Below are 23,590 nucleotides of genomic sequence, written 5' to 3' on the forward strand. Positions count from 1 at the left end.
GACGAGGGGGAACCTTGACGACGGGGAGAGGAACCACATCCAGTTGCGGGCAATCCAAGGAGGTGACGGTGGTCGAAGGAAGAGGGCGTCACAGACTTTCCAGGCCTTGAAGGCGCGGAAGAGAGAGAGAGGGAGTGTAAATGGGAAACTTATACCGAAGACTTGGGGCTTTTTATCCCCGCCGTTGGAGCAACATCACGGAACGAGATCAAGCGTTTTTGCTGATACCAACGATCGTATATAGGTACGTATTAAGTGATTTCTCGGAAGACTTGGGTTTCCATACCGTATGTTGATTTTATCATTTTTCTTGTTTTTTTTATGCACATAAATTGGTATCCAGGAAAACAAAGACAAACTGAAATACACGTGGGATGTTCTCATTGGATAGCGGGTGCGAGCATGTAGAGGCCAAGAATGCACAACGGCCTATATAAATGCGTTTCCTTCGATGCAACGCAGCGGTCCCGCACGTTACGAGCCTGGAGATGGATTCATCAACCACGATGTGGTTCTTCCGATCGGTGGGAGTTGAATCGGATCCCAAGCTCTTTTAATTATAAGATGAATGCAGCTTCTACGAGAATAATCCTTCGCTTTTCTCCGCATCCGAAGCCAGTGTTCTTCGATCCAGAGTTGTTGATCCGGTAAATTTCCATCGCTTGCTGATTTATTGGTCGTCTTCCATCGCTTGCTGAAAAATCCGGTTTTTGTTCCCGTTTTTCCTTCGATTTGGGACGTTTGATCTGTTGGAGATCCCAATGTGGGTGGCAGGAATTAGGGATTTCTGGTGATGGCGGAACCCGAAGTCATTGCTTTGAGAGAAGCTCTTCGGAGTCGATCTACAACTCTGGAGAAACTTTATGGAGAGCTGGAGGAGGAACGGGAAGCTGCGGCATCTGGAGCGGACGAAGCTCTATCCATGATCGTGCGCCTGCAGGAAGAGAAGGCCGCCGAGAAGATGAAGGCGAGCCAGTACAAGAGATTGGCGGAGGAGAAGCTGCGGCACGCCAAGGAGTCGTCGACGATTCTGAAAGACGTCATATTTCAGAAGGAGATGGAGATTGCATCCCTCGTGTATCAAGTGCAGGCCTACAAGCACAGGCTGTTAAGTTTGGGTCTCAGAAATATGGATGATGATGTTATGATGAGGAATGGCAACCGGTGCAGGACAAGCTTGGTTAGGAACATCTCTTTACCTGCGCTTCTCCTGGAAGAACTATCATCAGGGCTTCATGTTACTGAAAATTTGTATTGTGGCATTGCTGACAACATGGAGTTCGGTGAAGAGTACGATGCAGCCAAATTGCATGAGTTTATGAAGTTGGCTAGATCAGAAACAGCAGAAGCACACAGAAGAGCAACAGAGTGGCAGCAAAAACTCGAGTATCATGATAAATTTCACATGAATTCTAGGATGGTGCCTGTGAAAATGAGACAGAATCCTGGTTGTTCATGGTATCTACAACTAGCAGCGAGCGACGACAACAAATTCGACAATTCAACATCGAACATAAAGTCAGATGAGGGCAGCATTTATCAAACAAAATCAGTCAATTTGCAAGACTTCCATGATGTTCAGGAGAATCACAATCGTCCAAGCGGGTCTAGAACATGCAGCCAACTTTCGCAAGAACATTTCGAAACCAAATGCATGAACAGAGTGCCAATTGCAAGACAGGAAGAAGCTATGTGCAACCTCCCGAAAGATCAGCACAACAATTTTTTCTCGCATGCCCATCATAAGAACAAATTGTACCAACCATGGGAAGAGGCAACGATGGATTGTCCTCCAACACCTGGAAATTCTCATGATGCAGTTTCTTCATCTCACAGTGATCTTGAGCAACTAAGAATGCTGATGCAGAAATTTAAAGACGACATGAGAGATACGAAGCAGGAAAATCTCGAGCGAGGCAGAAAACAGTTGCAGTCATTAAGGAGAATAATCAAGCATCTTGATTCTATAGAATCACAAGTTAACAACACAGAGTTTGAGCACGATCAAGAGGATGATTCTCAATTTACGTACCTTGTGGAGGTAATGTTATGTTACTTTCTCTGCACTGGTGCTTTGCTTGTTTCTCAGACTAGGCACTGAAACTCATCAGTTAGGATATTAATGTATCAGGAGTACCCTTAGAAACATCTAGAAAGACAAGGCCTTCACTATACACAGATATGAAGAAGAACACTTTGAGATCAACTAAGACTCACCTGGAGCTTTTACAACTATACTGTCAACCATATTTCCACCCTAAACAAGATACATTAGCCTCTTATCTTGAAAGAAACTGGTGCCATAGATTTTAACCATAGACACGCAGTTCATATTTAGTAAGAAAAAAGAAAAATCATGCATGAAGCTAAGTCTAGATATGACCAACATAAATTTTGCCTGTGCAGATTTGCTTTCTTATATTTTTTGATCTATGCCATTCAGCTGCATACAGAATATTAGCCAGTCTATGCTTTTTTCTTGCTGTTATTATAGAACTTTTTTTTAGCAAAAGTTGTTTTAGAGCTTGACATAGTGTAATTCATAAACAGGCAATGCTACATTTCTGGCTTTAGTCTTGTCAAATTGGACCTTTGGCATTGAGAGGCTCGTCTTCATCCAAGGTTCATTCTAAAAGTGCTGATAAATCACCATTGAGATTCTAAAAAAATAACCTTCTGGTTCCAGCAATGTTTGTAAAGTGAACAGCTGGTGACTTCGGACTTCTTCTTTCTGTTGGTCGATCAATTGTACCATGTTTAAGTCATAAGAAAACTTTTTATACACCATGAGTACATATTTGTTTCTGTGGTAAAATACTGGATAGAATTCCTCAAGAAAGAGAAACACAACATGTTAAGCTGCATTATCATGAATTTAATCTTTTCTTTCTTTACTTGCTCTTAAAGGTAGACAATCTTGACTGACAGAGGAAAAAAGGAATAGAAGACTTAAAGTTGTATCACATTAACATAAGGCATCATCTTTCTGACGTTGCATTCTAAAACAAATCTTCACGGGTAAATATGCAGAGAGAACAAAACAGAAGAGCACATTAAAAAATGATAACATCTTAGCACATTGCATGGGGACAGTTCATCTGTTAGTACATACTAATCATGGGTCCAAAATAATGCTTCATTCGCTTGAAGCTGCATGGAGATCACCGAGTTCAATGTTTTGAAATTAAGGCTCCAGTTTTTTTTTTCCCCAAGAAAACACTAAATTAAATTAAGGCTGTTGTTTATCAGACATTACAGTGTATCTCTCTGAATACTGTTTTGGTTTATATGAGATTGATCTCTTCTGTTAAAGGACTCCAGGTTTCAATAAGGGCATCTTTGACATTAATTTTATCTTTTATGCTTTAGGAAAATAAAAAAAATAGTTTTAAGTTTGATCGTTAGTGTTCACAAACCTATTTGATGATCATAATGTAGCTTATTCAAAGAGTGGATTGGACTGTGAACTCACTGGAAAATTAATATAGGATAAATTGATGTAAAGTTACGGGCTACGGAAAAGACTAAATGACACTCACTGCACAAGATGCGAGAAGTTAATTCTCAAAAAAGAGAGTGCCTCTGTCCAAACAAAATGAATTTTCTTTTCTTTTTTGAGGCTTATTTTCAAAATTTTTATGCCAAATATACAGATCAAGATGACATTTATGAGTTTACATGCATTGAACTTTGATCTTTATAGGTCGAAAAATACTTGAAACATTTATACTTAAAAACATTCAATAAACATGTATTGAAGATTCTTTCCCATATTTCAGTACTTGACAAAGTTCATCGCTTAGCGTAGGTTGGGATACCAGTTACCTCTAAAAACTGATTTTAGAAATCAGATTTAACTACTCATTGACTTCTATATGCTTGATAAGAAGTTCCTATATCAAGAACCAAATAAGTATCCTTTTAGGAACAACCTAATTTTATTTTAAAATCAGAAATTGGTTTAATAAATGCAAAATGGTTCCTTTGACACTTTTCCATAGACAACGCTCTTTCATGTATCCAAAAGTTTCAATTTTTAAAGACAAAAACTGTCCTGATGGCATTCCCATGTCTCCATTTATCATAGAAAACACAGGTATTTGCTAGCTTTAGTGGGCACACCAGCAGAGCCACCTTTCTAGATTCGAGTGTGATAACTAATTCTCACAATTTTCCTTTTCATCATATCTACTGCCAGATTAGTCTCAAATATACCAGTCGTGATATACAATGGGACATAAAATAGAAACAAAAACCGCTGGGGACATTGTATATTTGATATACAAAATTCTTCTCTGAGGATCATAATTACCGAGAAAGATGGCGACAGTGACATGAATCAAATGTGGTTTCATGTTTAGATAAGCCAACAGAGATATAGATGAAATGCCACTATATGGAACCTCAAATGATCCTGAGTTCCTTGAGCCAAGCTGTATGCAGAGGGCATGGGTCTGACCTTCCTCCTGCAAGTGCCTTTTCTGAGAGAGAGTAAAAGTAGCCATTCCTCCACTTGAACTGTACATAGGTCACATTACGAATGTCAAATACCATGTCAAGATATTGTTTACAAGTTAACATAGCTTTGTCATATATATGCTCACCTCCTTAACAGCAGTCGGGAAGTGTGCAACAGCCCTGGAATAAGCACATAGCCTATCCTCCATGCCTTCTTCGAACGTTAGTTGTTTCTCTGCAGCAGCTGCAGATGCTAACTCTGCAATGAGGCTCGCTACCTATGACCAACATTTTGTAAGCCTTAACTTATGCTGTTTCACATAAAAATATGCGAACCAGATTCATCTCACACCAAATGAATATGCTTACTTCAGATCGATATTCCTTTTCCACAACACCAACGGTAGCCCCCGGATGGCGGGCTCCGACCAGCATGAAAGCTGAGATCCATATGAGCTTCTCCAACATTTGCTTCTGAAAAGCTTCCTTTTCAAGGACCTGAATCAAATAAACATCATCATTCGAGCATAAATGTCAGATTTGACCATCAATGCTGCTAAAACGCGATAATTGGCATTTCAAACAATGACAAGCTCCTAACATAAGATCTGGAAGACTAATACCAACATGATGAGGTACTGCAAGATACTTCCATAGACCTACCATTACATTATCCAACAATGTCTTCATTTTGATGGAAGAAAACTTGCAATACATATGAACAATTAAGGCGAGGTGATAACATATAAGCTTCAGGTAGTGGGTGGGGTTGTCATATACTTGAACAGGAAGACAGGCCAGAGCTTGAGAGCACAAACCTTGCAAGAAAGGCCTCCACCATGGAGACGTGCGGCTACTGCTGATGCCCATTTCCCATACGCTGCTGTCAGTCCTTCAGGATTCGTGTCGGTCTTGCCATCGATCGGATCCTCCCCCAGTTTCGACACAGCAAAATAAGCCAAGACTTGATCCGCATCACCCAACCCTTCGCTCTCAAGCCACGGTTCGAGCATCCCATTCTGGAAGAACACCAGATCTGCCACCACGTTGAGATCCCAAACCTTTAATCCAGCTTAAAGAAAACGGGGAAACCATCAAACGACCAGGGTTTTTATGCTTCCGTAGGAGATTGGATACCGTTCCACCGCGAGGGAGGGGTGGAGGCAAGGACGGCCTCAAGGTCGTCGTTGCGAGTGCAAACGAGGATGGGGCCTTCGAACTCGGCGGGCACCGGCTGACCCCTCCCGACGAGGACGTCACGGCCGTCGCCCAGTGACTGCAGCATCCGACCGACTCTCCCGCCGCCCACGATCACCGCCGGAGTCAAGGCGATGGTTGTCATCACCGCGGAAGCCCTAATCCTACCTGCGGAGTGGGAGGAGAGGTGGGCGATGGCGGCGACTGGAGCGAGGGAAAGCCTAACGGCGGTAGCCATCTCGGTGGCGGGGGCACGTCATCTTAGTCGACCTCGCACTCCGCTCGATTTGTTGGTAACCAACTGTGCGTGAGGGCCATTCATTCTGTGCCGTTATCTGATCCGGTTCATCAAGGGATTGAACCGGACCAAATTAGTAAGGTTAGAAAGGGATTGAACAGGCTCAAATTATTAAGGTTTTAAAAATAAAATAAATGTAGTTTTACCTTTGATAATGCACTTGATGGTAATAATTCTGGAAATTTTGCAAGGTTCAATAATTTGGCAATTTATTGTATGTACATAAACTATTCCAAATAAAAAATTATTTTCATATTACTCTAATTACTAATATGATATAGGTAATTGATGTTTATTAACGCCTTAAGTTCATTGTAAACCTAAATATTATGTTAACATTATAGTGAATGATATTTATTAGTTCAATAACCTATTAATACATGACATTACGGACTAATCCATATTATGAGTCATTGTGAATATTTTTTCAATCCTTTTTAAGATTTTTATTTTTTTTCAATACTCGATAGATATCAATATAACGATACTTATAATGATAAGACCCGTATCAATCCAGGCTAGGATCGATACGAATTCGATATCCGAAATCCGAAATGAAAAACCTTTCTCTTGCTAACCAATATGGACAAGTCTTGTAGTTGCTTCAAGCTAGTGAGCTATAAGTGCCATTACCTTACCTCAATACTGTGCCAAATTCCTATATACCAAGAAGTTGTTTCCGAGGAAAACATATGAAAGATTTAGTGTCAACAATGCAGAGAATCCAGACATATATATCCTTCCTGAGGATGACCACTCAAAAGTCCTGTGAACAAACATTTTACTGATATGAAGAATGGACATGTCAACAAGAATTCTCAATCAGGGACTGAAGAATGTGACTCTCTATGAACAGAGCAACAAGAAGAAGATCCATTTTTATCTAGGAATATCATGTTCTACAAATGAAGAACACCCTTATCATAGCCAACACATCAACCACAAACTGTGTCACCAGAAACACACACATACTCTTCAACAAGACAAATGAAACATTATGAATTGTTTATGGATTTTAGAGGCATCCCTTTCATGGATGCTCCAAAACCACATGCTAGTCAAAAGAATTTCAATTTCCCCTTGTGCAAAGAAGCTTTGGCCTGACAAAGTGCCTTTTCGGCTGCTGACATTCCTGGGCATGAACCTGCAGCCCCCATCGTAACTGTGAAGTACACATAGATGGTGCATAGGAATGCCAGTAGAGCTATTATCGTCAAGAGGAACTTGTGCCGCTCCAAAAGAATAGACCAGCTACCAAGCTTCTTGGAAGAGGATGTCAGAAAAACCAAGTTCTGTGATCTCCTATGAGGAGATGATAGAGAATCCAGAACCATCATTTTGCAGAAGATTTAATCTGTCCAAAGTCCTGCATCAAACAAAAAAATAGTTACTAATTGGTTGTGATATGGAATTTCACAAATATATAAAACATGAGAGAAAGGTACATGCCCATACAAGAATATGAAGCCATACATTAGCAATTAGAGAAGCTTCGAAATAAAAATCATTTGACAGAACCTATTTCTTTTTTAACATGGAAAATGCTGAATACACAACAAAGAACGATAGTAATGTATAATAAAACAACATTCTAAGTGACAAAAATTAAAAAATAAAGTCATCATGATTTTCAACAATCTCTCATTACTCTGTCTGGTGGCTAGCGTAAATTTGTGGGAATTTTTAACTTAATAGTTTGATGGTTATGGACTGAAACGTTAGTATAGAATAACTAACAAACTTACAAATATCGATGAGCTTTAAAGAGCCAAGAATCAACTTAAACTTCCATCCTCTTTTCAGCAAGGGCAAATAGCAAGTAGATAGTAAAAGTAATGATGTCCACCAAAAATTTACGATAGCATACATGTAAATATCTATATAAACATATACATCAACACACTTGGCTTTAGTATACTTTTGACAATAACAAGATAATGCTTGTCACATCATAGATCTTGATAATGGCTCTTTACAGACTCCGTGAATGCTTTTGGTCCAGGCTATAGAAGCTTTGACCTCAATTATTCCGGAAAAGATTTACCCCTCGCTCGTCTTCTTTCTATCCTTCATCCTTCTGACCTACATAGCAGGCAGTGGTCGGTTCCAAGAAACAGCTCTAAAAGGAAGGATGGGACTATTGCTGGTGGATTGATGGATCAAAAACATCTAGGCAAAACTATAACAAATGAGATTCTATTCATAAATTTCCACATTCATTCTTGCTTGTCATATGCATATCGACTTAACCTTCATAAACCTGGGTACGAGGGACACATTCTGAACTTGTAACCTGAACAAAAATTTGCTATATAAATCCTTCTTGATAGGTCAATGTATATTGATAACTATGATCTTGAGAATAATGCTCATTTTTCTCAAATTTCGAAGGATGGATGAGAATTTTCTAAAAGAACATGCAAGACCAAGAAATGGAAGATGAGTAGGAAGAAGAATAAACACAAATTCAAAGAGCAAAACACAAGCAAGTTTGGTAAAAGAAGGCATAATATATGTTTGAGTTAAGATGCATGGAAGCAACATTTTGACAGAAGAAGAAGATATATTGACAGAGAAAACAGAGCGGTCGATTTGGAAAGTGTGCAGGTTATGACACTCAAGATTCTTAATAAATAAGACCACAAACGTCATCTGAGAGAACAACTTATCAAGTGATGATGAAAAACAGAACTTCCAATTTTGCAAAATGGGGTTGTTTAGAAACCTTGTCCTAATATCTGGACCCTTCAAATGTGTATCAAAATAGTGACTGGTATTGATAATTGGGATGAGTGCATCCATTAACATCCAAGGTCTACACTACCTAAAGTTTATAGTACTCTCTTTGACCCATTGCTTTTCTACCATCAACCGACATCATAGTACTCTCTCAAAGGATAATTAAATTAATCCTAACAAGCATATGTCTGGTCCATCCTATCAAATATGTTATCACTTTGACTATATTGTAAACAATTGTATAAATCAAACAGCTGCTAATATGTATTTTTGGTGTATGTATTATAACTCTTATCTGTTTACAATCAAGAAAGCGTGAATAGATGACACCATTTGCATGTGCTCGAAAGTTGTTGAGAAGGAATTTGGCTGGTAAAACTATTTGTTAATAGGAAAGAACAAAAGGTGTTTCCTTTTCTAGAAAGCAGTCATCAGACATAGAATTGACTGTCAAGAAGAAACCCAAGTCCACTATAACTAAAATGCACCTTACTAGCTTGGAGCCAAGAAGATGGCAGAAGAATTTACCATTTGGCGGACTGGTTTGCATTCACATAGATCCTCACATTTACATTTTGATTTCATTGATGGGACACAACAACTTTCTAACCCCAGTCAAAGACAAAGTTTTCAAGATGTGGAGGTTCTAAATGTTCTTTTATAAAAGAAGTGAAATTGCAGGATCTATCGCCTATCTGTCCAAATAAGATCATTAGAAATGCAACAAATGTTGACAAATGATAGAAACAAGCCGAGAAGGACAACAAATGCTCCTCCATCGAGAGCTGAAATAGGAAGCCCATAAAAGAACAACGAAAACGACGTCAATAATTAGCCCAATACGATAAAAGAATAAACAAGGAAACACGTCGCATCGGCTGGATCTCTTATGACACTCCAAGAAGCGGACTTTTTCGCACTCCTCGGATCTCACATGGATCAGGTAACTCCATTATAACAAAGAACCGTACGACAAGGGAACAGGATCGAAGAAGCAAACCAAACATAGAAGAAGGCTCAACCGACGGCATCAGTTCCAAACAGAGGGATCTATCAAGAAGAGGTGAAATCCTATTCGGTAAAGTGATTAGGGATTCTTACACGCGGCCGCGACCAAGGAAGGAAGGAAGTAAGGATCATGAATCCAACGAACGGTCAGCGCAGCTGCCGGCTCTACCAAATCGGCATCACGATTGGGATTTGGGAGGAGTCGGAGTTCCTCGTCACTGGATGGAGGGCGGAAAGCTGCCTCAAGGAAGAAGACGCAGCCCATGAGAGTGACACTCGAACGTGCTTTTGTAGTGCGTGCGCCTTCAATTAAAATTAAATCCACTTTATCGAACAAAATTATATATATATATGTATATATATATATATATATATTAAAATTGATATTGAAAATAGAAAATTCAGATCCAATTATGCCTTATATTAGTAAATGCTCGATTTCACACCACATTGAATGGCAACTATGTTTTCTTATTTTTCTATTGAGCAAGAAAATTAACATAAATATGGGGAGGGGTACAATTACAACTGCATGCATGCTGTGGAGACCAAGCAATAAGAATGACCAAAGCAATAGCAACAAGGCAGAAACCGACAGCAGAGTCCACAGGAGCAGGTGATGAGCACAGGACTCGAGCAAGTCTTGTGCATGGATCATCTACGCCATCTGCTCCACCACATTCTCCGAGTACCACTTGTAGCTCTCCGCCAGCCCTTCCCTGAGAGAGACCTTGGGTCTCCACCCCATCGCCGCCAGCTTTGAGCCGTCGACGAGCTTGAATCCCACCACCTCTTTCGCCATCTCCGCCGCCTCCCTTATGCTCACCTCCCTACCGCTCCCCACGTTGACGATCTCCACCCCCGAGTAGCGGTCCATCAGAAACACCGACGAGGTCGTCGACGTGAAGGAACTTGGCTTCATGCCCCACACCACCACCTGCTTTGCTCCCGAGGCCTTGGCTTCGTGGAAACGACGGAGCGCCGGGAGCACGTGGGAGTTCTCCGGGTGGAAGTTGTCGTGGGGACCGTAGAGGCTGGTCGGCATGGCCCAGATGGCGCCGAGGCCGTGCTGGATCCGGTACGCCTGGCACATCTCGATGCCGGCGATCTTGGCCACCGCGTACCACTCGTTGGTGGGCTCGATGGGGCCGGAGAGCAGGGCCGAATCCGGTATCGGCTAGGGCGAATACTTGGGGTAGAGGCAGGAGGAGCCGAGGAAGGGGAGCTTGCGGACGGAGCCGCCGCAGGCGCGGAGGGCGGCGTCGATGATGTTGGCCTGGATCTTGAGGTTAGTGGCGATGAAGTCGGCCGGAAGGTGTCGTTAGCGTGGATGCCGCCGACCTTGGCGGCCTCCACGATCACGTAGCTGGGCAGCTCCGCGGCGAAGAGGCCCTTCACGTCCGACTGGCGGGTGAGGTCAAGCTCGGCGTGGGTGCGGGGGAGGAGGTTGGTGAAGCCCAGGGAAACGAGCTTGCGGTGGACGGCGGAGCTCACGAGGCCACGGTGCCCTGCGACGAACACTTTCGCCGTCCGGTCCGACAGGAAAGATCCAAGCGACCCCGAGTCTGCGATGAAGACAAAGAGATAGATTAGAGTTTGCACGATAAGCAAGATCGATCATGGAGGAGAGCGAAGAGGGTTTGCCTGAGTCGTCGAGACTTCCCATGTCAGCCAAAGCAGGTGGCGCAAATGGAGACAGCGGAGGGTGATGGTGCGGAGACCGGAGAGAGAGTCGGGCATATATTGACAGACAAAGAGAGACATGAAGAGGAGGAAGGCGGGAAGAACAACATAAGCAAGCCTCCCAAGAAGTCAAACTGCACTCTTAGTCAAACCCTATCTAATCACAACTATTGCAATCGCAAGCGATCTTTTGCTGACCAAACATGCAAATGTATGTTCTTTCCATCAGTACACTGACGGATGAACATTCCATGTCTTGTACAAGCTCGCTGTACTATTGACCATGAGCAAAGGATTAAGACTTGATTTGCTTGTAAGATCGAAATCCAGCTGCATGGATGCACAAACTCAATGGATTGAGAGTAGTTAGCATATGGGAAGGTCAAGAATTCACATGTTATGTGATTCCAACTCTGGTCTGTTCCTGTGGGAGTCACGAACTGCTGGCCATTGCATGAGACTAAGATATCAGCAGTTGACTTGTTCATAAGAGTATCTTCGACAGGTTCAAGAAGAGAAGAAAACCAGGTGCTTCAGCATCATGTGATTTAGGAACTGATGCATGCTCGACGATGGAAGAGATGACGGTCATCAGGTAGGTCTTGAGTTGGTGCGAAGCTTGTACAGAGAAGAAGAGAACATGGCAGTACCATTAGAATCCGACATCAGCATCAGATCGAACACCTTGAAGGACGCATCCAAATCGTGGCACCTCCTCGAGCACACGTCGCGGCCGCTGCGTTCACTGCGCAGCGAGCGTGAATCGGTCTTCCCATGACGCAGACCGAGATGGCGCTGCAGCCTCCGGAGTGCATCACTGCGTGCCAAGTGTCTGTGAGTCTCAGGGGGATTTTGTAGAACCGTAAGCCTGCGTAGTGGATCTGGGAGTTCTTGCAACACATGGCGAGGAAGGACTTGGCTGTGAGGAAGTCAGAGGCACGGCCAGCCTTGAGGAGGACTCAGTGGAGCTGGAACGTGAAGAAGGAGACAGGGAAGAAGGATTTGACGAAGCTAATCGAGATCTTATATTTAAGAGATAGAGAACACAACGAATCCGTTGTAGTCTAGTTGGTTAGGATACTCGGCTCTCACCCGAGAGACCCGGGTTCGAGTCCCGGCAACGGAAAATAATCTTTTTGTTTTTCTTAAATTCTTTTATATATGCTATTTATTTTTTTTATTATAAATACTATTAAATTTATTTTTTTATATCAATTTCCTTTGTAAACCCATTTTTCATACCATTTATTTATTTATTATATAAACATTATTTTTTTGTCTTTACATTCCATTAATTTGTTTCCCACTTCTCCTTTGACAAATCAGATATGATTTCATTTTTTATATACCATTAAATCCTTTCTTTTTTCTCAGTTTATTTTGTACACCTTTTTTATATTCCATTTATTTATTTATTTATATATTCTACAAATGCTAATTGTTGTCTTTATACACAATTAATTGTTTTCCCTTCTCCTTTCAACAAAGCATATATATATATATATATATATATATATATATATATATATATATATATATATATATATATATATATATATATATATATATATATATATATATATATATATATATATATATATATATATATATATATGAACAAAATATTTGTAGAGTAAACCATATGGTTGTGTGCATCTTAAGAAAAGAATGCTTAATTTGAGGAGTTCTTGGATATAATTATAAGCAACTTACACTAATTAACAAGCGAAAGAAACTTCACTCCCTTAATGTCTCTCTCCTCCTGCAGTACAAACCGACAGAGCCATGCAAGCATATGATCATGGGTTCAATTGAGATCTCCTTCCATCTTCACCACTTTTAGAAGAGTGAACAGTACAAGGAAGCTAACACAGGCATCACCTTCTTCTCATGTACTTCCTCCAGAGAACATGTTCTTCCCATTCCACTACAGTATAAGCTTTGGCCTTCCCACAGCCTTTCAGCCTCCAACCACATCGACCTCATTTGCCAACGTATGAAGCTTTTCTTTCAGGCAGCGTGCGTTTACTGTGAGATCTGCGTGCAGAAAAGGGTGAGCACTGCAAGGTGGTGAAGCTTTTGAGGAGTAGCAGTGTTAATAGAGTGGATCGATGATGCTCCATTTACCTGAGCTTTGAGGATTCGACGGTCGTGAGAAGGCTTTGCATCAGATCAACCTGAGCTCGAAGAGAGAGCACGTAGTCTAAGGTTTCATCCAACAAGGAGAACCCATCCATGGACTCACCCCCGGGCACAAGTCTTTTGAGCTGTCGAGTTCTCTTCTCCACCAACGTCCTCGCAAGAACACCACTTTGGTTCTTCTTCTTCTTTTGCCTCCTACAGCAAACCCTAAGGCTCCTCCGCACGATCTTCCTGCATCTTGGGATCTTCCACGAGCTATAGCATGGCTTCATCAGCCTCCTCTCGTACTGCTCTCCCAGGATAAGCTGAAGGAAGGACCGGTTCTGCTGCTCCTCGGAGAGGCCTGCGATGAGGCCACGAGTCCATTTCCTGCTGCCCCTGGCGACGGCCATGGCGACGTCGGCCGAGAGCTTGATGGCGTTCTTCCTCTCTTGGAATCCCATGCTATTGGTCGACACCGCAGACGCCTGGAAGCCAAGCAGCATTTGCTTGAGGAAAGCATGCTTGAATGCTTCTGTGACTTGCATGGCTGCGACACTGAAAGACAAAAGGCAGGAGGGAGAGAAGGCAGCTACACACGCTGAGATGTATATGAAGTGGGTTCTTGAAAGCATTGCATGTGGCACTAGCAGATCATGGTACTCCTCTTTTGTTTGCTTCCTCTCTCTCTCACACACACATTCAATATCTTTCCCTTAGTCAAGGGGAAGAAGAAGAACACAGAAAAATAGCTGTCTTTTGGGATAAGAGCCTCCTATGCTGAGGTCTACAGTGGTGAGTAACAAGTGGCTCTTCACATATGGATGCACATGGGGAGATCATGTGAAAGATTGTGTAGGTATCAGAGTTAGGAAACAGCTACCAAGTGATCAGAGTGCAGAGAAGAGAAATGAACCAGCAAGAAGAAGATGTTGCACCTTCATGGAGAAGTAAGTGTGGGATGTATCATGGTGAAGCATTGGAGCAGAGGGGGTCTACTTGGAGGAGACACACCACATGCAATCACATGGTGACAAGCCCCACTGCTACAAACATTACCCACCTGTAGATTCCAACACCACAAAGAACCATGTGAAAGAAGAGCCATAGGGTGTTCATTGCTGGATCTCCCTGGCTAATCTCTAATGTAGCTTGATCACAGATCCTGTTCAGAATGCAACAAGCTTGAAGATTGCATTAGGAAAGAGAAACATATGTGTGAAGGCATGAAATGTTTGCAACATTTATTTTCCAGACTGCTGTGGTCGAGTATTACTTGGCTTGTAAGAGATGATGCATTTGCAGGTGAAGAAGGAGGGGGATTAAGGCTTTAAGCCAATATACTGCTTCTTCAACCTTTTTACTTTGAAGAGAAAAAGAAAAGAGTTCATGATGTGGCTGCTCAACCTTTCCAAAAGAAAATGAAATCTCACATGGCATCCACATTCTGGCTTCTCATCTTTGGAGCTTCATATGGAGGGAAGGAAAAGAACCATGCATCATTAATTTATGCATGTCACTTGAGTACCCCATACTGTTCCTTAGGGCCAGCAATGGATTTAAAGAATCCATATGTCTGAAACTTTCTTCTTCTACTTGAAACAATGAAGAGACTGGGAGCAGTGTGTTTCCAGTCCTCTTAATCCCAAGACTGCTCTTGTTCTGTGTGTTGTCATCATGTGTTTGCTTGCTTCTCTTTACTACATACACATCATATCAGTATCAACATTTTCCAGAAGACTCAAATCTCTCTGTATCATCTTTCATCAAATTCTCTGCAAGCTAGTACTTTATTTAGTGACTAAGCCAAAGAACTAATACTACAGCATATGCTGATACCAGCTGAGTTCCTATTAATGATCTCCATGTAAAATCTTCTCAGATTAACAGCTGAAATAGCAGTCAAAGATTCTCCAGGATTAGCTATATATGAACCACTGGGGCTTTGTTTCATCCCATTTAATTACATATTGAGAACACAAGGGGATGGTAGAGTCAAAACTAATGGAAGGTTTACTGTGTGCTTAGGGAGTGCCCTAAACCACAGTGTTCTTAACACATGGATGGGCTCCCCCTGTCCCAACAAAGGCATGCATCCTTCCAGGTTCAAATTTGCTCCTACATTGAGTCACTTTTTGGAAGATTTGCCAAACTAATGAATCATGGATTGTATTAATACACTAGCTATATTTTTCTAATGACATCAAGAGCCAAACTATCCAGCCATTTGATTGCTCCCTTGGTGTTTCTATTTCCCCTTGAAACATGGGAAGGTCTGTCAGATGCAGCAGAGTGCAATACAAAGAATAGGACTTTGTCCTCAGTGCTTTGTTTCTAAGGAGTTGTGTCTATTCCAATGCAAAATGTAAAGTAATTCCTTTTTCTTTTTCTCCTTTTGTACCTTTTCTTCTTATTTGGGGCACTATCTTAGACTAAAATTCTTCTTATATTTTTCAGAAGAATCATGTATTTACCAAATACAAGAAATTATTTCAATGCCATAAATTAAACAAAACAAAAAAGGTGGATTCTTTTCTGAAAAATAAAAAAAAAATCTCTCATAATATTCATCACAAACATTAGCATTTTTCAGTTAGGTCAGTGAAGCTTTCAAGAGCTTCTCTATGCACATTATCATATGATAGTTGAATAATCCAGTGAGTGCAGGATTCATTATGACATATCTTCATCACTAAGATGCCAAAAGCATAATAAATATGCATGTTTGGGACCATATAAAGTTGCTTTAGAATGTAATTGGTGAGATGCATTGATAGCATACGTAATGAATTCCAAACAATCTATGCCAAGTTAAGCTTGATATATACTATATCTGTACGAAATTACTGTCACTGAAGAACACCAAAAGCCTCCTTCCCTGTCTAACACAACCTGCATGCTCACGACACAAGATGAAGACTTTCCAAAGCACCTTTAATTCACTGTACTGGTGATCTGTGGTAGCGGGCAAATGGGCCATGCAAGAGTACCAGAGGAATCTACTCGGTTCCTTCTTGGACTCTACAATGGTGACGAAGGACACTCATATTTTGGTTACACACAAGTATAATGTCTCGTTGAAATCACATCAATACAGTCTGATTCACATGCATGGATCGGAATACAGGTGGTTTTATCATAGCTATATATGAGCATAAAATTTTGAGCACTGCAATGCACTGTGTTCTTGAGAACCCTAGCAAACACTCTGAGCTCACTTCATCTTTGCCACTGCCGTACAGTTTTAGATTAAGATTCTCCTCCAGACAAGCCGTAGAACTCTTCTGACACAGGGGACTTCGGGTGCAGGTCACGAAGCATGTTGAATGAAGTCATGTGAAAGTGAGAACGGAGTCTCACTCACTGACACTGCTGCAAGAGGAGTGCCATGCATGAAGACAGGATGTGTCATGTCTGCAAATACCTACACCTTTGTCTACTGAGCTGCAAGGCTTACTCTCCTCTCTTGTGATGTGGTCCAAATGATATGAACAAGACCTGACCTGCTTGCAGAAACAGGCCAGACTGCAACTCCATCTCATTTTTTTGACCTCAGTTCATTTAGTTCAGACTCGATCACTGATCAAATTATTGGATTGATGAAACCGGTTGTCATGCAGATTAAGTTGAATCAAATCCCATGTCTATGGAGTGGATCAAGTTACCTAACAGCACAAAAGCTTCCAACTTTCGTACTTGCAGTAGGTCAGGAAAGACATGCAAAAAGTTTTGAGATTTAATTAATAATTATCTAGGTAGTTAATATGATCTAGTAGTTATAAGGTGATCTCAATAACTACCTCAAGATCTAGTAGTTATAGGATGGTTACCATTAGGTCCTATAAATATGACCATAGTTCATGAAGCAAGGGATATAAAAAATGTGTGTACTTGGGAATATCTTGTAAGTATTCTTATTAATCATCCTGTTTTTAATACTACGATAGTATTCTGTTTTTTCCTTTACTCCTCCATCCCTAACATTTATGGTATCAGAGCCTAGTTTCAATCTGAACAGGACATTATGGTTTTTAATGGTAATTCCATGTCTCAACCCTTTACTCCCATCTTCTCGGGCAAATGCTATGAATTTTGGAGTATCAAGATGAAGACTCTATTCAAGTCTCAAGATTTTTGGGACTTAATAGAGAATGAATATGCGGATCCAGATAACGAAATCAGGTTGAGGGAGAATAGAAAGAAGAACTCAAAAGCATTATTCTTCATTCAACAAACTGTACATGAAATAATTTTCTCAAGAATTACAACAGCGACAACCTCAAAACAAGCTTGGTTGATACAATTTAAAGGCTCATCAAGAGTGATTACGGTAAAACTTCAAACCCTTCGTCGTGAGTTTGAAATTTTGTTTATGAAAAGCAATGAATCAGTGCAATATTTTCTTTCTCGAGTGACTGAAATTGTCAGTCAAATGAAATCTTATGGTGAATATCTTTCTGATCATATAATTGTTGCAAAAGTTCTAAGAAGTTTAACTCAGAAATTTGATCATATTATTGTCACAATTGAGGAGTCAAAAGATTTACCTACATATTCTTTGATGAACTAATAGGTTCCTTGCAAGTACATGAAACAAGATTGAACAAGTTACTTGAAAAAAATGAAGAAAATATATTTCAGGTTAAGGGGGAGTCTTCTACTTCAAAAGAAGAAAAAAAATCAACAAGAAGAGGACGTGACAAAGGAGGATTTCATGGTAGAAGAAATGAAAGAGGAAAAGGAAGATGACACTTTGATAGACACGATGAACAAAGACAATCAAATTATGATAAAAAAAATTACAAGAGTGGAATTCAATGCCACTATTGTAAAAAATTTGGTCACATGAAGGCAGATTACTGGAAAAAAGAAAAGTAAGCAAATTATGTGGAGGAAAATGAAGAAAATAGTAAGTTGTTTATGGCTCATTCATAAGTTCATAATATCTCAAATGATATTTGGTTTTTGGATAGTGGATGTTCTAATCATATATCAGGTATAAAATTAATATTTAGAGATATTGATGAAACTCACAAGTTGAATGTTAGACTTGGAGATAATAAGCAAATCCAAGTATAAGAGAAAGGAACAATTGAGGTGTGATAAATCAAGGAAAGATAAAATACCTTGATAATGTTTTTTTTGTTCCTACTTTATCACATAACTTGTTGAGTATTGGACAATTGATAGATAATGGATATTCAGTCATATTTGATGATGGTTTATACACTATTAAAGATAAAAAATCTAGTTTGATTATAGTAAATGTTTGCATAATGCAAAACAAGATGTTTCTACTTGATGTGTCAAATATTGAGAGGTATGCGCTTGTCGCAACTTAAAAGAATGAGTTTAGTTTATGACATTTAAGATATAGACACCTTAACATTAAGAGTTTAAGGTTGTTAAGTCAAAAAGGAATAGTTTTCGGATTGTCTAAAATTAATACACTTGATGTATGTGAAGGATGTATTTATGGCAAACAAAGTAAAAAAATATTTCCTATTGGAAAAGCATGGAGAGCATCTAATTGTCTTGAATAATTCATACTGACTTATGTGGACCTATGAATACAAAATCATTTAGTAGAAGTCAATCATTTAGTTGGGTATATTTTCTGAAATTGAAATCTAAAATATTTGATAATTTTCGAAAGTCTAAGACACTTGTAGAAAGGCAAAGTGGTTGATATATAAAGACACTTTGGACAGATAGAGGTGGTGAATTTTTATCTAATGAGTTTAGTTTTTTTTATGAAGAAATTGGTATTCACAAAGAATTGATAACACCATATACATCAGAGCAAGATGTTGTTGTTGAGCGTAAGAATCAAACTATCGTTGAAATGACAAGAAGTTTGCTTAAAGGAAAACAAATTCCAAATCAGTTTTGGGCAGAAGCAGTTGCAACAGTAGTTTGTTTGTTGAATATTTCACCAACAAAGGCTATTATGAATCAAACTCCTTTTGAGGCTTGGTATGATATGAAACCAAGTGTTAGATATCTAAGAATTTTTCGTTGTATTGCTTATGTTTTGGTGAATTCACAAAATCATCACAAGCTTGATGAAAAATCTGAAAAATGCATCTTAATTGGTTATTCCTTACAATCGAAAGCATATCGATTATATAACCTGTTAGTGGCAAAGTTATTATTAACAGAAATATTATGTTTGATGAAAGGACAAGTTAGAATTGAGAGACCAATAAAGGTGGAACACAAATACAGATTTCAGCAAAACTAGACACTCTGCAGAATCAAATGACAGATCCTACTCCAATAAGTTCATCGTCAACCTCACCCAATAGTAGTTCAAATTCTGATTCTTCAGTTAAAACCCCTCCAAGAAATTTCAGATCATTAACAGAAATTTATGACTCAATATTTGCTTTGTTTATTTCAGATCCAACAACTTTTGAGGAAGCAGATGAAAAAGAGGAATGGAGAAAAGCAATGAAGGAGGAAATTAAGTCAATTGAGAAGAATGAAACTTTGGGAGCTAATGGATCTACCGAAAGAAAAGAAAGTCATTGGATTAAAATGGGTGTTCAAAACAAAGTTTAAATGCAAATTATTTGGTTTCACTGATAGTGATTGGGCAGGAGCTTTAGATGATCGAAAGAGTACTTCAGGCAATGTTTTTAGCCTCGGATCATGAGCTATATCTTGGAGTTCTAAAAAGCAAGCAACAACTGCGTTATTGACATTTGAAGCAGAATATATAGCCGCAACATCAGTAGCTTGTCAAGCAATATAGTTTAGAAGACTTCTTGAAGATCTTCATCAAGAACAAAAAGAAGCAACAGAAATATTTTGTGACAATAAAAGCACAATTACAATGACGAAGAATTCAACATTTCATGGAAGAACGAAGCACATAGAGATACACTATCATTTCATCCGAGATCTTGTAGCAAGTGGAGCCATAACGATGAAGTATCGTGGAACAGATGAATAAGTTATGGATATCTTCACAAAGTCGTTTTCAGTTCAAAAACATATTTATTTTATGTCGCATATCGGTGTATGTACTATGAATCAAGGGGGAGTGTTGAGATTTGATTCATAGTTATCTAGACAGTTATCATGATTTAGTAGTTACAAGGTGATCTCAATAATTACCTCAATCATGATCTAGTAGTTATAGGATGGTTACCAGGTCTTATAAATAGGACCATAATTCATGAAGCAAGGGATATAGAGAGTGTGTGTACTTGGGAATATCTTGTAAGTGTTCTTATCAATCCTTCTATTTTTTAGTATTCTATTTTTTCTTTGCTTCTCCATCCCCAACAGAAAGTACCGAAGAAGAGAAGAAGGACGAGTGAAGCAGCGGGAATCTCGACGTTGTCCATCAAGATGTATCGCGAATCTTGAAACATCAACAATCATCTGGGCCCATGGGCCTTGTTGTGGGAATTCGACGGTGCTCATCATGATCAAGCACAAATCTTGAGATGTCGATAATCTTGATGCAGCGTCGCTCTTTCGTTTGACGTGCTGATGACGACGGCTAGACGACAAGAGAAAACCAGCGGCGGCAGGATGAGGCCCCAACCTCCGCCCACCTAAATATCGTGGACTCAACGTCAACGAAAAGGACACGTTTCCACTCAGGTGGTCTCACTCGAGATGTGTGAGACGAACGGTGAGCCGCGCCATCCGCTATTAAAAGCCAACGGTCCCGATTGATAGATGGATTCTATATGATCCTCCGCGGAGCATCGCACCGTCCCAGTATTCCCGCATTCCAAGAATATCCCGAGCGCGAGATCGCTTCTTCGTCTTCCTCCTCTCCGTCGTCCGTCCTGACCGCGTACGCGAAAGCCAATGGCCCGAATCGATCACGACCGTCCGCTCCTCGCCCCCGACCCCCCGACGCCGCTCTCCGATGGCATGGCCGCGAAGCCCAGGGGCGGGGCCCGTGTGCTCTGCTTCATCCTCCAGACCTTCGTCATGGCCGTCGCCCTCGCGCTCTTCTTCCTATTCGCTGGGGTCGCCGCCGTCGTCCTCCTCCACCTGTGCGTCGCTGGACGCGCCTTCCGTCGCCGCCGTAGCGGCCGCCTTTATTCGGTCGCGGTCTACGACGCCCCCGACGCTGCCCCTGTGCCCGCCGGCCTCTCGGCCGCCGAGATGAAGGGGCTCCCGATGTTCGAGTACTCCGTCATGTCGGCGTCCTCCCCGTTGCGTCCGCCTATTTGCGCGGTGTGTTTGGAAGGGTTCAATGAGGGGGAGAGGTGCCGAGCTCTGCCCCCGTGTGGGCACGTGTTCCATGCCCCCTGCGTCGACGGGTGGCTCGTGAGGTCGCCGGGTTGCCCGATCTGCCGCGCTCGCATTGGCGCGGCAGCGTCGGAGCCTTCGATCGGCCGGACGGCCGGTGGGGTGGGTTCGATCGGTGGATTTTTGTAAGTAATTTCTGTTCGCTCGTGTTAGGGTTTCGTCATCCTTGTGCAAAAAAAAGGTTCCTTTCTCTCTTAACTTAGCTTCTTCTGAAACCATTGTCCTTGTGAAGCTGACAACTCCTGCAATTTAGATCTTTTGGTGCATTTGATGAGTTCCTTTCTCTCTTAATTTGAGTTTCTGTCCCAACAAAAAAAAAAAGATTTGGAAGATGGAATCAGTGATGTTGTTAAAAGCAATAATTTTTCTGCCAAGAGCAGGTTTTTGTGAGCAATCAAAAAGTAAGCCTCATTTGCCATTTATCATTGTTGTAAATGATGAATAGAAGAAAATGGTTCCTTTCTCTCTTAATTTAGCTTCTTCTGAAGCCATTGTCCTTGTGAAGCTGACAACTCCTGCAATTTAGATCTTTTGGTGCATTTGATGAGTTCCTTTCTCTCTTAATTTGAATTTCTGTCAAAAGAAAAAAGATTTGGAAGATGGAATCAGTGATGTTGTTAAAAGCAATAATTTTTCTGTCAAGAGCAGGTTTTTGTGAGCAATCAAAAAGTAAGCCTCATTTGCCATTTATCATTGTTGTAAATGATGAATAGAAGAAAAAGGTTCCTTTCTCTCTTAATTTAGCTTCTTCTGAAACCATTGTCCTTGTGAAGCTGACAACTCCTGCAATTTAGATCTTTTGGTGCATTTGATGAGTTCCTTTCTCTCTTAATTTGAGTTTCTGTCAAAAAAAAAAAAAAGATTTGGAAGATGGAATCAGTGATGTCGTTAAAAGCAATAATTTTTCTGTCAAGAGCAGGTTTTTGTGAGCAATCAAAAAGTAAGCCTGATTTGCCATTTATCATTGTTGTAAATGATGAATAGAAACTTGAATCTCTCACCCTTCTGTTGCATGTTGATGTGTGAATTGAAATTGAGAAGATATGTCATAAATATGTGTTCTGATGTGGTGAAATATTCTTGTAATTTGGTTCTTTTCCTTGATCTAATGAGCAATAACCATTGAAGAAGGTTACCTGAGGAAGTATTATACATCAAAAGAGAGATTTGGTGACCAAAAAAAGGGTAAGTTTCTGATTGCTCTTTTCAGATGCTGTAGAACAATCAACAATGAGCTGAAAGTTGAATCTTTTGAATACATAAATGCAACTATCTTTTTTCTTTATCCACATATACTTTTCTCATGTTAAAGTGAAACTGCAGTCAACTGAGATATTGTAAGATATGCCTGAAACTGAAGTAGTCATGAATGTGTTTTTGATGTGAGCTGTTGGTTATTCATTTTGGGTTCAGTATTTAAAATCTCATTCTTTTAGAAGCTTACTGATCTCTTTTTTACTATTGACAACCTTCTTGTAATTGATAATTCTTAACTATTATTTTACTATTTATAATCATAATATTATTAATTTTATTTTTTTCTTCCTCAAAGTATTAGAAATATTTATAATCATATTATTATTATTCTTCTTCTAAGATAAAACCCTTCTATTATGCTATACTCATATGGTGTTTGCTTGAAAGGCAAAAATGCAACATACTGTATAAATACTCTATATAGATGTTTGATTCGAAAGGTTGTGAGACACATTATTTATGAGCGCAGCGCGTCATTTGCGTCCGCCGTTGGTATCTTTTGCTGTGATTGGGGCTCCGTCGTCCGTCTATATTTTGATTGGGCCGGCC

The 23,590-nt window shown here is 40.3% G+C and overlaps 4 protein-coding genes, 1 non-coding gene and 1 pseudogene across 6 annotated transcripts; 3 read left to right on the forward strand and 3 right to left on the reverse strand.

Annotated features, from left to right (window-relative positions):
• Nucleotides 1-353: 353 nt before the first annotated feature.
• On the forward strand, nucleotides 354-2,294 carry LOC135651717 (uncharacterized). Its single transcript, XM_065172086.1, has 2 exons — nucleotides 354-647; nucleotides 775-2,294. Exon 2 carries the CDS (start codon nucleotides 794-796, stop codon nucleotides 2,099-2,101), a length of 1,308 nt encoding a protein of 435 aa, XP_065028158.1. The 5' UTR covers nucleotides 354-647; nucleotides 775-793; the 3' UTR covers nucleotides 2,102-2,294.
• LOC104000144 (uncharacterized) lies at nucleotides 1,536-5,939 on the reverse strand. Of its 2 annotated transcripts, XR_001975716.2 has the most exons (7): nucleotides 5,596-5,939; nucleotides 5,277-5,494; nucleotides 4,828-4,956; nucleotides 4,605-4,736; nucleotides 4,404-4,518; nucleotides 2,033-2,097; nucleotides 1,536-1,858 (listed from the first exon to the last, which is right to left on the reverse strand). XR_001975716.2 is itself a non-coding variant. In XM_009422113.3 (5 exons), exons 1-5 carry the CDS (start codon nucleotides 5,891-5,893, stop codon nucleotides 4,405-4,407), a joined length of 891 nt encoding a protein of 296 aa, XP_009420388.2. In that variant the 5' UTR covers nucleotides 5,894-5,939; the 3' UTR covers nucleotides 4,150-4,404. The 2 variants fall into 2 exon arrangements, 1 of the variants encoding a protein (XP_009420388.2); XM_009422113.3 differs by lacking the exons at nucleotides 1,536-1,858; nucleotides 2,033-2,097 and having other exon boundaries at nucleotides 4,150-4,518.
• A 4,276-nt stretch (nucleotides 5,940-10,215) lies between these two features.
• LOC135651367 (probable GDP-L-fucose synthase 1) lies at nucleotides 10,216-11,281 on the reverse strand (annotated as a pseudogene).
• Nucleotides 11,282-12,436: 1,155 nt separating this feature from the next.
• Nucleotides 12,437-12,509, forward strand: TRNAE-CUC (transfer RNA glutamic acid (anticodon CUC)). The gene has a single exon. It is a non-coding gene; the product is annotated as a tRNA-Glu (tRNA).
• Nucleotides 12,510-13,029: 520 nt separating this feature from the next.
• LOC135651335 (transcription factor IBH1-like 1) lies at nucleotides 13,030-14,424 on the reverse strand. The gene is made up of 2 exons (XM_065171363.1): nucleotides 13,511-14,424; nucleotides 13,030-13,420 (listed from the first exon to the last, which is right to left on the reverse strand). Exons 1-2 carry the CDS (start codon nucleotides 14,137-14,139, stop codon nucleotides 13,366-13,368), a joined length of 684 nt encoding a protein of 227 aa, XP_065027435.1. The 5' UTR covers nucleotides 14,140-14,424; the 3' UTR covers nucleotides 13,030-13,365.
• Nucleotides 14,425-21,334: 6,910 nt separating this feature from the next.
• On the forward strand, nucleotides 21,335-21,913 carry LOC104000147 (RING-H2 finger protein ATL56). The gene has a single exon (XM_009422117.3). The coding sequence runs from the start codon at nucleotides 21,335-21,337 to the stop codon at nucleotides 21,911-21,913; it is 579 nt and encodes a 192-aa protein (XP_009420392.1).
• The last annotated feature ends 1,677 nt before the right edge of the window (nucleotides 21,914-23,590 follow it).

Source organism: Musa acuminata, chromosome BXJ3-10, assembly GCF_036884655.1.
Source record: "Musa acuminata AAA Group cultivar baxijiao chromosome BXJ3-10, Cavendish_Baxijiao_AAA, whole genome shotgun sequence".
Lineage (NCBI taxonomy): Eukaryota > Viridiplantae > Streptophyta > Magnoliopsida > Zingiberales > Musaceae > Musa > Musa acuminata.

What these genes read in the sequence shown, in the direction of transcription:
- LOC104000144 (XM_009422113.3), bottom strand. Translation starts at nt 5,893, where the DNA reads ATGGCTACCGCCGTTAGGCTTTCCCTCGCTCCAGTCGCCGCCATCGCC. An exon ending in CCCTCCCTCGCGGTGGAACG is followed by an intron (nt 5,495 to 5,595) that starts GTATCCAATCTC and finishes ACGTGGTGGCAG; the next exon opens with ATCTGGTGTTCTTCCAGAAT. An exon ending in AAAAGGAATATCGATCTGAA is followed by an intron (nt 4,737 to 4,827) that starts GTAAGCATATTC and finishes TGTTGGTCATAG; the next exon opens with GTAGCGAGCCTCATTGCAGA.
- LOC104000147 (XM_009422117.3), top strand. Translation starts at nt 21,335, where the DNA reads ATGGCCCGAATCGATCACGACCGTCCGCTCCTCGCCCCCGACCCCCCG.
- LOC135651335 (XM_065171363.1), bottom strand. Translation starts at nt 14,139, where the DNA reads ATGCTTTCAAGAACCCACTTCATATACATCTCAGCGTGTGTAGCTGCC. An exon ending in GTCGAATCCTCAAAGCTCAG is followed by an intron (nt 13,421 to 13,510) that starts GTAAATGGAGCA and finishes TTCTGCACGCAG; the next exon opens with ATCTCACAGTAAACGCACGC.
- LOC135651717 (XM_065172086.1), top strand. Translation starts at nt 794, where the DNA reads ATGGCGGAACCCGAAGTCATTGCTTTGAGAGAAGCTCTTCGGAGTCGA.